This window comes from Schistocerca serialis, chromosome 1, assembly GCF_023864345.2.
Source record: "Schistocerca serialis cubense isolate TAMUIC-IGC-003099 chromosome 1, iqSchSeri2.2, whole genome shotgun sequence".
In the NCBI taxonomy this organism is placed as follows: domain Eukaryota; kingdom Metazoa; phylum Arthropoda; class Insecta; order Orthoptera; family Acrididae; genus Schistocerca; species Schistocerca serialis.
The window spans coordinates 798,463,818-798,479,231 of record NC_064638.1 but is presented as its reverse complement, the minus strand read 5'-3'; the positions used below and the strand labels follow the sequence as shown (position 1 = coordinate 798,479,231).

General features: G+C 43.0%; 1 protein-coding gene across 1 annotated transcript in view; it reads right to left on the bottom strand.

Annotated features, from left to right (window-relative positions):
• Window positions 1-15,414, bottom strand: part of LOC126434484 (tenascin-like) — a 172,203-nt gene that overhangs the window by 25,817 nt on the left and 130,972 nt on the right. Inside the window, exon 8 of the mRNA XM_050090456.1 lies at window positions 5,658-5,801. Within this exon, the coding sequence (XP_049946413.1) occupies window positions 5,658-5,801 (144 nt within the window). The remainder of the gene's footprint in view (window positions 1-5,657; window positions 5,802-15,414) is intronic.

The following is a 15,414-nucleotide window of genomic DNA, read 5'->3' as shown; positions in this document are numbered from 1 at the left end:
TATTCCGTCTGTCCATTGGTGTCTTTAATAAACGTGATTTATGTGGTATCTTCCAGCAAAATCGGCAAAGTGAATTAATACTACAGGCATTAACGAGGGCTTGCTGCAATCTGCAGCCACGCCTCCATGTCAGCAACAACAGCAGCCTCGCACTGAGGTCTGTATACTGTTGAGCATGGAATAGCGCAGTCCCAGTTAGGGACCTCATCCATAGCAGTCAACATTGTCGGCTAGGACCAACGAGATGTCAAAGTTTCAGATGAACTTGTAGTGTTGTCAATCTTGCACATTGTACCTCAAGAGAACAGTTTTTTAATTAGTGCATGAGGTGATGTTTTGCTACTCCATGACAGCTTCAAATTATCCAGTTCTTCTGTGGCAAAGAAGTGTGTCAAAGTTAAGTAAATCTTTTATTCATTGTGAGCTAATATTTCATGCGTTATAGTTTGATGAACTGTCTCCCAGAACAATCAAAGAATCCAAAGTTGTGGCCAGACGAAAGAAGTTTCGACTGGTCACAATACTTTGAGTGCTAAGTGTTGTACTTCATTGACGACATTGCTTTTGGATTTGGAATTGATTGTAGTTATGAAGTGACACTGTTCGCTGGAAACGTCGGATGCTTAAGAAAATTAAAAAAAAAACTGTACATTATTGTGGCTTCAATTAGACACCATAAAAACCAATGCATTCACGGACAGGAACAGCAATACAAACAGTATACTGTTCCGAACTTCTGTATATTCAGAAGAACCAGTGGATTCAAAAACAGCAGTAAGTCAGCTGTACATTATGCATCCATCAGTGTTTTGCGGTGACATTGGTCGGGAATTGACGAAGTGGCTGAAAAGTTTCAACCGAGCCGCCAAATACAACAGGTGGAATGATGGAATGTGTCTGGCAAATGCGTACTTTCATGTGGGTGGCACAACCCAACAGTAGCTCGAGAACACTGAAGACAAGCTCGATAGGTGGGACAAATCCCAGGCAGAAATGAAGATAATAGTTGGTGACAATCAGCAGCAAATTCGCTCAGCAGAAGAGCAGTTGAAGAACTGGACCCAATATCAAGGAAAAACGAGAAATTCTTACACACAGAATGTTTTAGCCGCATGCTACATTGCGAATCCAAATATGACAGAAGCCGAGAAGATCTCACATTTTGTGAAAGGAGCAACAGAAGGCATTTACCAAAATGCTTTGGTGGAGGACGTCACAGTGGAGGAATCAATGAAGTGGACCTACACTTCTCCGCGTTAGCCGTATGATATGTTAGTGATACGGAATTCACATGGTGACGAATAACGTACGACTGGCTGCACTGCAGGTAAAGTCAGACAGGTTACATATGGAGCATGTGCGGATGCAGACCACGCTGCTAATGTGCAGGAGAGTCATAAATCGGATCCGCCACGCGCCCCTGTAATGCTATCGCTTACCGTGCCAGTCGACCAAGCTGGTCCAGGTGAGTTGTTTCGTAGAGATTGTCTTGCAGTGGACACGTAGTGTGTTGTTGGGAAAATAGTTTTATCTTGTGACTTCGGTTTTATATATCCGATGGAATAGAATGACCATGAGAGCAGTTGTTTTTTAATTTTTATTTCTGCGACGATGATTTTATGTCAGCTGGTCTGTCTCATGTATCGTTATATCCAAATGATTTATGCATGTTAAGCTACATTCAGGTATGTGCTGCTGTACTAATTGCAATGTATATAGTGTAACTCATGAAAGCCCTCCCTCAAACCTGTCATGTTATATCTTCACAGATCCGATGATGGCACCTTTTGTGTGTTGAAACCGGTCATCTAGTAAACAGTGTTTAAGCGATCTTGGCTTTTGAATTATTTATGGTAGAGATTGTCATTCACCGCTTCTCCTGATGGGGCGCCAATGTTAGTTCTTATTTTGTTTTTAGCCAACCGGGAAGAATGGGATGTTCTTCTTCAGAGAGCACGCCGTGGTCAAATATTACAACTTAAAATCTGTATTAAGGAAGGCGAATAGAAGATTCGGATTTATTGCAAGAGCTCTAGGAAAGTGCAGTGCATCGGTAAACGAAATCACAAACAAGACAATGATGTGACCAATTACAGACCAGCGTTTGGTGTCTTTATTAAGGTTTGACAAACATCCGGTGAATTCAGAGTATGCTGGTAACGAGTAGTCAGTACAACCGATAAGAAAAGTAACATATATGCTCGGAGAACGTAAACGAGAGTAACTGTAAGAAATGTGTCCCTGTTCTCATTTAATTATGCTTGGTTAACATTGAGAACATCTTTTTGAGGACGACTGCGCAACAATATTTCCGCCACAGTAGTATATGTCGAATAGAGTCAATATTTTAACATTCGTATCTGACACATTGGCACGCACGTGTAGGGAGCGAGCTTCCCATGAGTGGTAAACATTTTTTAGTTTCTTTACTAATAATTTCCTCCCAGAGAAGTAACTATCACACCAGATATTTCATCGTAACAAACTCGTAAGCAGTTACGAAATACGTGGCGCGAAGTGACTATAGTTACAGCATGTAACTTCACTCATTGGAACATGGCAAGGAACTCCAATCAACATGTTGGAATAATAATTTACGAAACATTAAATATTTGAAGCCCATCGTATTAAAACACAGTAGACAAAGCAATTATGTAAAAACTCACTAGTGGCTCAGGGTCTAGTGGACTGCTTTGAAAAAGGCCCACACAATAAAAGATTTTAACTGCCAATGTCATGCATCGTATTCCAGAATACAACTCAAATATTTTGTATTCCTCTGGGCCCGCAGCATAGTAGATATCCTGTGAAGTCTTTTAATGTATATTATACGAGAAAGTTGCTATTTTTTTAAGTATTATTCCGGAGTTGTACGGTTAGGCGATAAGTTTATTTCGGGTACGTTGCTATTTTCAAGAGATTTGCAGTTACATAGCACTACCAGCACACACAATTTTTGCGTTCTGTATCTCCTTGTTATTTTAACAACGTGTCGAGTACTTACTTCCGTATCTCATCGTTAACGTTGAAGTTGTTAAATATCTCTGCGTATTGCATGTGCAGCGCAGGTAAGGTTGTTTTCGTTTGTATAAATTTTTCTTAATAATAGACGTTATTGTGTAATTTTTGTCGAAATTTCTCGTTTTGTGTTAGTCTGACAGCTTTACTTCACAAAAGTCAACGATGTTATATGGTTACATATTTATCTTATCTATGGATCTGTGTGGTGGTTATAGGTTTATTTCTAAAAGTTCGTGCGACTAGTCTTTGCTTATCATGTCATGCATTATCGTATTCTAAAATTTCGACGTAATTTTCAATAAAACTTTTATGCTTAACTTCAGTCTGTTCGTTTAGAAGTGTGTGTGTGTGTGTGTGTGTGTGTGTGTGTGTGTGTGTGTGTGTGTGTGTGTGTGTGTGTGTGTTTGTGAGTGTGTGTGTGAGTGCCTATCTTTCTATTTCTTTTAAAGGAGCCACAATTGGGATTTTCACTGCGTGGTCGAACTCTTTCACGTTGCGGTTTTCCGTTTTCAAATGGCAAAAATGTTAAGGGATTTGTATCGCTCTTTCTGGCGTGTTCTCGATATCTGATCCTGTTTGGCCCATACTTACAGAAAATTTCGTCGTAATTTTAGAACTTGATAACGGATGACATGATAAGCAACGACTACTCACACAGCTATACAAAGAATCTATGACCAACACACAATTCCATAGATGAATAAGAGAAATAAGTAACCATACAATATCTTTGACTTTTGTCAAGTAAAGCTGTCAAGCTTACAATTAGAGAAAGCGAAATATTTCAACAAAAATCACTTAAGAACAACATCTACCGTTGATAAAAACATATATAATGAAAATCATCTCTATCTGCGCTACAAATACAACACGTAGAAATATTTAATAGCTACAACGTCAACGATTAGATATGGTAGTAAGAACTTGACACATTGTTACAAAACCATTGAGATACATAAAGTAAAAATTGTATATTTTAATCGCGCTATATAATTACAAATCACTAGAAAACGGCAGTGTGCTCGAAATGAGCTTATTGCCTACTGTTGAACTCTTGAATAAAGCTTCAAGAATAGCAGCGTCCTGGTATAATACACATAAAATGTCTTTACAACTCAAATAATTAAACTGAGAGGATATTCGCAATAAAAGTAATCCAAAGGCAATTTTTACTCCCTCACGCAAGCTCAGTATGAGAGCAGCACTCCGTCAGAGGCGGCGAGGTCTGTCGCAGGGTATGTCTCCGACATGACTGTGTGCACGAGTTGTCACATAAAAATCTAATTATACGTTGTTACTGAGTCAATTTCAAACAGCAGGAACCTTTCGCATATGTTGGTTTACGCTATACCGAAAATGTGTATTACGAAATGTAAGAACTGTGAACTCTGCCTCGCCTGTAAATAAATAGTTGTCTGCAACCTCTCGTATCTCCAACAACAAAAAACAAAAACCTCTTTAAGACTTAAGGACTGAGACATCGAATTCGTTGGATATTTGTACATGTGGAGCACACTTCATCTCCCAGTACCTACTGCAACCTACATCCTTCTGAATCTCCTTGGTGTATTCATCTCTTGGTCTCCCTCTACGATTTTTACCCTCCACGCTGCCCTCCAATACTAAATTGGTGATCCCTTGATGCCTCAGGAAATGTCCTACCAACCGATCCCTTCTTCTGGTCAAGTTGTGCCACAAACTTCTCTACTCCCAAATCCTATTCAGTACTTCCTCATTAGTTATGTGATCTACCGATCTAATCTTCAGCATTCTTCTGTAGCACCACATTTCGAAAGCTTCTATTCTCTTCTTGTCCAAACTACTTATCGTCCATGTTTCGCTTCCGTACATGGCTACACTCCATACAAATACATTCAGAAATTACTTCCCGACACTTAAATCTATACTCGATGTTAACAAATTTCTCTTCTTGAGAAACGCTTTCCTTGCCATTGCCAGTCTACATTTTATATCCTCTCTACTTCGACCATCATCAGTTATTTTGCTCCCCAGATAGCATAACTCCTTTACTACTTTAAGTGTCTCATTTCCTAATCTAATTCCCTGAGCATCACACAACTTAATTCGACTACATTCCATTATCCTCGTTTTGCTTTTGTTGATGTTCATCTTATATCTTCCTTTCAAGACACTGTCCATTCCGTTCAGCTGCTTTTCCAGGTCATTTACTGTCTCTGGCAGAATTACGGTGTCATCGGCGAACCTCAAAGTTTTTATCTCTTCTCCATGGATTTTAATACCTACTCCGAATTTTTCTTTTGTTTCCATCACTGCTTGCTCCATATACAGATTGAATAACATTGGGGAGAGACTACAACCCCGTCTCACCCCCTTCCCAACCACTGCTTCCCTTTCATGTCCCTCGACTCTTATAATGCCATCTGGTTTCTGTACAAATTGTAAATAGCCGTTCGCTCCCTGTATTTTACCCCTGCAACCTTCAGAATTTGAAAGAGAGTACGTTAACTTGGCAGCCACTCTCTTCCTCCAAGTTTGTGGGCAGACTTGTACAGCTTCCGAAACCGTTATTCTCATTTTCTCGTGTAGTGTGTGCAGGATCCTCTGTTTCGCTGCCATGCGTATCCTGGGACTGGACACGGTGCACGTATACTCACTGCAATGCTTGAGGTCGGCGCTGGGAAAGTAGCCGTCTGCGCATGCGCAGGTACCATTGGCAGCGCAGGCCGTGTGCTGTGAGTCGCCGTCTCCCTCCATGTAGCAGTGGCCCAACTCGTCACCCGCGCATGCCCTGCCGAACGCTGCAACAGCACCAACACACACATCACTTTTATTTACTCACATGCCTAAAGGATCCATAGCTGGAGCAGACTCAGGTAATATTAAAACAATGAAATTGCTTGCAATTATAGTGCATTTTCTCAGTGAAATTATGAACTTGTGAACACTCATGTGGTTGGGTTGAAACCTTACCTCAGTAGAAATTTCAATTTCAACACTGGATCAAACCGGGAATGCGTCTACACTAAGTTAACAAAAGTCATCCGATAGCGATATGCACAAATATACAGGGTGTTACAAAAAGGTACGGACAAACTTTTAGGAAACAATCTTCACACACAAATAAAGAAAAGATGTTATGTGGACATGTGTCCGGAAACGCTTAATTTCCATGTTAGAGCTCATTTTAGTTTCGTCAGTATGTACTGTACTTCCTCGATTCACCGCCAGTTGGCCCAATTGAAGGTAGGTAATGTTGACTTCGGTGCTTATGTTGACATGCGACTCATTGCTCTACAGTACTAGCATCAAGAACATCAGTACCTAGCATCAACAGGTTTGTGTTCATCACGAACGTGGTTTTGCAGTCAGTGCAGTGTTTACAAATGCGGAGTTGCCAGATGCCCATTTGATGTATGGATTAGCACGGGGCAATAGCCGTGGCGCGGTACGTTTGTATCGAGACAGATTTCCAGAACGTAGGTGTCCCGACAGGAAGATGTTCGAAGTAATTGATCGGCGTCTTAGGGAGCACGGAACATTCCAGCCTATGACACTCGACTGGAGAAGACCTAGAACGACGAGGATACCTGCAATGGACGAGGCAATTCTTCGTGCAGTTGACGATAACCCTAATGTCAGCGTCAGAGAAGTTGCTGCTGTACAGGGTAACGTTGACCACGTCATTGTATGGAGAGTGCTACGGGAGAACCAGTTGTTTCCGTACCATGTACAGCGTGTGCAGGCACTATCAGCAGTTGATTGGCCTCCACGGGTAGACTTCTGCGAATTGTTCATCCAACAATGTGCCAATCCTCATTTCAGTGCATTTGTTCTCTTTACGGATGAGGCTTCATTCCAACGTGATCAATTTGTAAATTTTCACAATCAACATGTGTAGGCTGACGAGAATCTGCACGCAATTGTGCAAACACGTCATCAATACAGATTTTCTGTGAACGTTTGGGCAGGCATTGTTGGTGATGTCTTGATTGCGCCCCATGTTCTTCCACCTACGCTCAATGGAGCACGTTTTCATGATTTCATACGGGATACTCTACCTGTGCTGCTAGAACATGTGCCTTTACAAGTACGACACAACATGTGGTTCATGCACGATGGAGCTCCTGCCCATTTCAATCGAAGTGTTCGTACGCTTCTCAACAACAGATTCGGTGACCGATGGATTGGTAGAGGCGGACCAATTACATGGCCTCCACGCTCTCCTGACCTCAACCCTCTTGACTTTCTTTTATGGGGGCATTTGAAAGCTCTTGTCTACACAACCCCGGTACCAAATGTAGAGACTCTTCGTGCTGGTATTGTGGACGGCTGTGATACAATACGCCATTCTCCAGGGCCGCATCAGCGCATCAGGGATTCCATGCGACGGAGGGTGGATGCATGTATCCTCGCTAACGGAGGACATTTTGAACATTTCCTGTAACAAAGTGTTTGAAGTCACGCTGGTACGTTCTGTTGCTGTGTGTTTCCATTCCATGATTAATGTGGTTTGAAGAGAAGTAATAAAATGAGCTCTAACATGGAAAGTAAGCGTTTCCGGACACATGTCCACGTAACATATTTTCTTTCTTTGTGTGTGAGAAATGTTTCCTGAAAGCTTGGCCGTACCTTTTTGTAACACCCTGTAGATGGCAGTAGCATCGTGTTCACAAGTTATTAAGTGGCAGTGCACTGGCAGAGTTGCCATTTGTGCTTAGGTGATTCATGTTGACGGGTTTCCGACGAGATTATGGTCGCACGACGGCAATTAACAGACTTTGGACGCAGGGTGGTGGTTGGAGCTAGATGCATGGAACGTTCCATTTCTGACATCGTTAAGGAATTCAGTATTGCGGGATCCACAGTGTTAAGAGTGTGCCCAGAATACCAACTTGCAGGCGTTATCCCTCACCATGAACAACGTGGGAGCTGATGGCCCTCACTTAAAGATCGACAACAGCGGCTTTAGTGTTGAATTATCAGTGCTACAACAGACAAACAACACTGCACGAAATAAGCGCAGGAATCAGTGTGCGACGTACGACGAACGTATCCTTTTGGACCGTGCGGCGAAATTTGGCGTTAATAGGCTGTGGCAGCAGACGACCGACGGCATCGTCAGCAGCGCCTCTCCTGGGCTCGTGACGGTACCAGTTGGATCCTAGACGATTGGAAAACCGTGACCTGGTCAGGTGAGCCACGCTTTCGGTTGGTAGGGTGGCCCCAACAAACTCGTGACACAGGTCGTCAGCAAGGCACTGAGCAAACTCGTGGTGGCTCCATACTGGCGTGGGCTGTGTATACGTGGAATGGACTGGGTCCTCTGTTGCAACTGAACAGACCACTGACAGGAAATGGTTATGACAGGATGTGTTCAGTTCTTTGGAAACCATTTGCAACCATTCGTGGACTTCATGTTTTGAAGCAACGTTGGAATTTTTATGGATAACAATGTGCCATGTCACTGGGCCACAATGGTTCGCAATGGTTCGAAGAACATTCTGGACAATTCGAGCTAATGGATTGGCCACCCAGATTCGCCGACGTGAACTCCATCGAACATATGTGGGACACAATCGAGAGATCAGTTCGTGCACAGGCAACACTTCCGCAATTATGGACGGCTATAGGGTACCACGGCTTAGTATTTCTGTAGGGGACTCCCAACAATTTGTTGTGTCCATGCTGCGTGGAGCTGCTGCGCTAAGCTCGACAAAAGTAGGTCTGTGGCAATAATGAGAAGTATTCCAGGACTTCTGTCACCTCAGTGTAAGTTTGGCTTACTAACATACAAAAATAATATTTTATGATGATTAGCGTAAAACAGTATGTACAAGTGTCGATGTGTTGTACAATTATGGTGTTAATGTGGCGATATAGCAGAATTTTATGTTTAACAACATCACTAGTATATTACCTTTAGTCTTGCACTATAGAAGACTGTGTACCCACTGCTCTTTTTTTTGCCACTGATAGAACAGTTAAGGTTAGACTACCTCAGACCATGATTCGAAATTAACTGTCCATCGTTTTATTGCGTATTATGTAGTTATGCTATAACTAAGCACTGTCACATTGTTTTAATTTTGTATGTAACCTTTTGTTTCAACGTGCTATGATTTTATTCAATGTAGCCCTCCCCATCCTCTTACCCCCGCATTTTTTAGTCGCTAATAGCACTTAATACAAGGTATTCTCAGACAATGCCACGAGAATAAAGTTTTGTTTTTTAGATTATGGATTTTACTGTCACCTATTATACCGTGGCACTTATTTTCGCTGTAGAAAACTACCTCTGTTCATATATTAAATATTCACAGCCATATATTTTAGGATGTTATATACTCTTTACTTGATGCATCATTTGCCATATTATCTGCCAGTAGCCCCTTTTACGGAAGATGTCCTTAGGTCATGACACTAAAGTATGAACTGCTAATTTTTCCTTTTCATCACTTTTTCTTAATATACACTCCTGGAAATTGAAATAAGAACACCGTGAATTCATTGTCCCAGGAAGGGGAAACTTTATTGACACATTCCTGGGGTCAGATACATCACATGATCACACTGACAGAACCACAGGCACATAGACACAGGCAACAGAGCATGCACCATGTCGGCACTAGTACAGTGTATATCCACCTTTCGCAGCAATGCAGGCTGCTATTCTCCCATGGAGACGATCGTAGAGATGCTGGATGTAGTCCTGTGGAACGGCTTGCCATGCCATTTCCACCTGGCGCCTCAGTTGGACCAGCGTTCGTGCTGGACGTGCAGACCGCGTGAGACGACGCTTCATCCAGTCCCAAACATGCTCAATGGGGGACAGATCCGGAGATCTTGCTGGCCAGGGTAGTTGACTTACACCTTCTAGAGCACGTTGGGTGGCACGGGATACATGCGGACGTGCATTGTCCTGTTGGAACAGCAAGTTCCCTTGCCGGTCTAGGAATGGTAGAACGATGGGTTCGATGACGGTTTGGATGTACCGTGCACTATTCAGTGTCCCCTCGACGATCACCAGTGGTGTACGGCCAGTGTAGGAGATCGCTCCCCACACCATGATGCCGGGTGTTGGCCCTGTGTGCCTCGGTCGTATGCAGTCCTGATTGTGGCGCTCACCTGCACGGCGCCAAACACGCATACGACCATCATTGGCACCAAGGCAGAAGCGACTCTCATCGCTGAAGACCACACGTCTCCATTCGTCCCTCCATTCACGCCTGTCGCGACACCACTGGAGGCGGGCTGCACGATGTTGGGGCGTGAGCGGAAGACGGCCTAACGGTGTGCGGGACCGTAGCCCAGCTTCATGGAGACGGTTGCGAATGGTCCTCGCCGATACCCCAGGAGCAACAGTGTCCCTAATTTGCTGGGAAGTGGCGGTGCGGTCCCCTACGGCACTGCGTAGGATCCTACGGTCTTGGCGTGCATCCGTGCGTCGCTGCGGTCCGGTCCCAGGTCGACGGGCACGTGCACCTTCCGCCGACCACTGGCGACAACATCGATGTACTGTGGAGACCTCACGCCCCACGTGTTGAGCAATTCGGCGGTACGTCCACCTGGCCTCCCGCATGCCCACTATACGCCCTCGCTCAAAGTCCGTCAACTGCACATACGGTTCACGTCCACGTTGTCGCGGCATGCTACCAGTGTTAAAGACTGCGATGGAGCTCCGTATGCCACGGCAAACTGGCTGACACTGACGGCGGCGGTGCACAAATGCTGCGCAGCTAGCGCCATTCGACGGCCAACACCGCGGTTCCTGGTGTGTCCGCTGTGCCGTGCGTGTGATCATTGCTTGTACAGCCCTCTCGCAGTGTCCGGAGGAAGTATGGTGGGTCTGACACACCGGTGTCAATGTGTTCTTTTTTCCATTTCCAGGAGTGTATCTTTAAGTTTGTATCTCGTTACATAATTTTAAAAAACGCTTTATACGTCATTTAGTGAGCCATGTATTACAATAACTAATCTGACTCTGAATCTAAGCGATCATGACTCATGAATGTTGCTTTCTAGATGAAGTAAACATTATTTGTTAATTGTTGTCTCAGGCTATGTTTCTAATGATGTACCGCCTGGCAGAAGGTATGTTTAAGAAACTTGGTATTCTAACTACTACTTCTCAGTACATATACTCATTGATGTCCTTTGTAATTTCCAACATGTCTCTTTTTACAGAAAATAGTGCTAAACTTGATTATAATACCAGAACCAAAAACAATCTGTATACGGACTATAAAAGCTTAGCATTAGCACAAAAAGGAGTCAAGACACATTTGATGACTTCGCAAACCGTTCGTTCTAGATCTGAATTATTTTTAACAATTGCGAGCTTTAATATGTGCTTATAGTAGAATACAGTACGTTACGTCTATAAGCCATGTATCAACCTATGAACACACTGATGCTATTCGCTGTGTATTTGCTGTAACTGGTTCCTGCGTGTACAGAAGTGACAGTTGGTGTTCGACAACGGAAGCGAGCACACCATAATATCCTATAACGTGGCATTAGTTACAAAGATGACTGTTACTGCACGCAGCACGCTTTATGGTTTTAATTCTGACGCTTACAAGTTATGTGCTCGCTTTCATACCGGCTGTATCGTCTTTTATTAATAGCATAACTGTACAACACCACGGCACCTGTAGGTACAGTTTTTGGCTATCCATTATAAAACGTTGTTGTATGTCAATAAGTCAAACTTATATCAGCTGTATCTTTTATTTGTTTCGTTGTAGACTGCGCTTGAAAATGGCCTGGAAGGCTGAAATTTGCCAATCGTGCAAAGTGTAATAATCTGAATACTTGTGAAGGAAAAGCCAAGGAGGAATGCTTCAAAATGTTCTTTAACAAATTTACAGCCTTGGTTCCCCACATGAAGAAAAAAAGTTATAAAAATACAAAGCGTTTTACTCGCCATAAAAATTTAAAAAAATGTTCAAATGTGTGTGAATTCCTAAGGGACCAAACTGCTGAGGTCATCGGTCCCTAGACTTATGCACTACTTGAACTAAGGTAAACTAACTTAACGCTTAGAACAACACACACACCCATGCCCGAGGGAGGACTCGAACCTCCGGCGTGTTGGCGGCGCAATACGTGCATAGCGCCTCAAAATAAAATTCAGTACCTGGAAATTAACAATACATTCTAAAGAATTTAATGTTTTATACAGTACTTAAACGTGTAGAACGAGAAATAATTACAAAGGCTGTCGAAAACACAGATTCATCTCTAACACCAAAATGTGTAGAGAATGGCGCAAACCGCTCATGGCGGTCCCTGTTGCGCGTTCCTGCATGTGATTCTAAAAACAATCACTGGACTGTAGACCCAGCAAAAAAAAAAAAAAAAAAAAAAAAAAAAAAAAAAAAAAAAAAAAAAAAATCATGCGATCCCAGGTACAATATCGTCTACGTACAACACTCTCCTCTGCTGTCTTGTACAAAAATTAATTGCATGTTTTTTTTTATATTAGGCCATTTGCAGAAAATCAACAGCTCCCACGAGGATTTCATTACCATTCCTTCAAATTATTATGCTTTTATCACCACTAAAGAGAACTATTTATGGTTTACCTGTATAACAGTTCCGCTCCTTCACAGTACAACACTTACACGTCACTATAAGAAACAGGCACACACACGTTGGGTTAATTCAGTTGATACATGCCTGATGATGTCAAGAACACCACACAGCTCAAAACGTTCTGCACGCTTCTACGTAATAAAACGGCATCTATGAACCTTAAAAGAATATAGAGAGTGACAAACTGCCTGTTGTCTTCGGTCTCGGGTTCTTCGACCGACGTTCATCTAATGATTTTACTGACGTTTCGCCAGCACGAGTGGCTGGCATTGTCAAAGCTTCACCCACCATTGCCGGTTCACCACCGGCGAAACGTCAGTAAAATAATTAGATGAACGTCGGCCGAAGAACCCGAGACGGAAGCCAACAGGCAGTTAGTCAACAAGTGACCACGAGAGCCTTAACAATTTTGTGTTACAGAGAGTGTTGTGAGGAAAAATCGAGGATAGGAATCTTTGGCTGGAGACGTTATTCAATGATGCTAGAGAGTTTTCAGTACGTGTGGAACGACAAATCCCGGTACACGACACCTTTGACTGTAATCGTGGCTGACGGCTGAATGTTTGTCGGTCTGCAAGGCGTGACAGAACAATACCGGCAGCACTGAACTTTCAGAGGCTAGCGTTTGCCATCGCAGCAGCCGCCTCCATCTCTTCCACTGGAGGTTCTGGCTGCCAGTTGCGTTCTATTACTAACAGGGCAGTTATCATCTACATCTACATCTACATACATACTCCGCAATCCACCATACGGTGCGTGGTGGAGGGTACCTCGTACCACAACTAGCACCTTCTCTCCCTGTTCCACTCACAAACAGAACGAGGGAAAAATGACTGCCTATATGCCTCTGTACGAGCCCTAATCTCTCTTGTCTTATCTTTGTGATCTTTCCGCGAAATGTAAGTTGGTGGCAGTAAAATTGTACTGCAGTCAGCCTCAAATGCTGAATTCAATACTTTAAATATATCAAAACAAAAGATATGTACAAGCCAATACGACGAGGAACGTCATTGCGCATGGTAGAGAATACAAAACAATTTTCAAAGAGTGAAAAATACCATGTGTTACATTTTTAAAAGAAGGTGAGTTACAGGAAGGGTTTAAGACGCGAGCCTGCGTGTATGAGGTAGGCACATACCCTCCAGATACCGGACAGAGTGCGAATATCTTCACACCCCGCATAAATTGGTCTTAGAGAGTCCTCGGTTGACACTACTGGAATTTCGTACAAAATATTCTTGAGAATGAGCCACAGAAAAAAAAAAAAAAAGGAAACGCGATGAGTTCTAGTGACAGGTGGCCAAGCTGCAGGGCTATCTCGAACCAATCCAGCGATCTTCAAATATCTTTCTAATTTGGGTTCTGGCAGCTAGACTATGTGCTAGAGCCACGTACGTTGATGGGCTACAAATGGCCCTTGTTTAAAGATTCCGGCAGTACTCTTCGAATGAATGTTGGATAATCGTCTGTCGGCGGGAAGAGAACATGGGATGATGGAATCAGGTAACCGAACAGAACGCCAGCCAATAAATTGATTATAATTTTTTCTTGATAATCCCGTTGGTAGATGGTGTGTGGATTCGCTTCCGCTTAAGTTGTCCAAAGAAATTATTTAATAATGTCTATGATGTATATCTGCAGATAAAAGCGACGAATGAATATTTGCACAAAGACTAATTTGGATTGAGGTGACAGGTTTGCTAGGGAAGTCCACGCAGTTATGCGAAGCCACTGTGCCAGAATGGGGTAGATGTTAGCGCATCTGCCTAGTGTGCTGAAGCCCTGGGTTCAAATCTCGACCTTGGTATAAATTTTCATTCCTCGCTTCAGTCTGCGTATATACATTGCAGATGTTTGAGACTTGAAAAAGTCTCTGGAACCACACAGTTTCATTTAATTAAAAGTAGTTCTACTGCCAGGGATCCGAACAAGCTTTCCAGGACGTTGGTTGTTAGGGCAAATACCGAGATTGGGAATCTCTCCCTAACATTAAAAAAATAGTCACAATTTGGACACCCTGTGTCACGCTACCACCACAACTGCTATTTGTTTATACGAATTGCAGTGCCTGCGTTATACTGATTACGATGCGAAGTGGCACTGTGGCTACTACAGCCGTTATGATGTACATTAAATAAATTCGCAACTGCGAATAAGGACAACCATCAGCTGTAGAATGGGATGACGAGAATCAAAATTTGTGCCCGACCGATTGTCGACATGTGGAAGTTTTAGTCTTGCCGTGAATCGTGCACGGATAGCCAAATAGGAGCCGGTACGGTAGCTCAGCACGCTCAACCAGAAAGCTCCGTGGTCCCTGTAAAAAAAAAAAAAAATAATAAAAAAAAAATAAAATAAAATGAACTTCAAGGAACGTCACGTGACGTCCGCCACGACCAGATACGATGAACAAAATGTAGTAAAGAAAATAAATGGGAGGCCCACCGCTCGCGATAAGCGAGTAATCTGGCTTGGAGTTCCGGTCCGGTACAAATTTTCGTTGTCGTCATTCCATTCTGCAGCTGATGGTTGTCCTTATTCGCAGTTGCGATTTCATTTAATGCTATTTGTTTAGGCTCTCTAATGTATTTGAACTCGAATATTTCACTGTAGTCCTCGCGATAGAGAATAAAACTATTTTTTACAAAATGCAGCTGCGTGGCACAGCACTGTGAAAATCACTGCCCGAACTTAATGCGAGGACAAAACAAAAAGTCGCAAGCGCCTTTACCTCAGGGAAACAAAATTGGTGCCTCCGTTCCTCGAACATCATTCTCCTGATCGTCACGCAGTTGCTTTGCAATTCATTTGTTA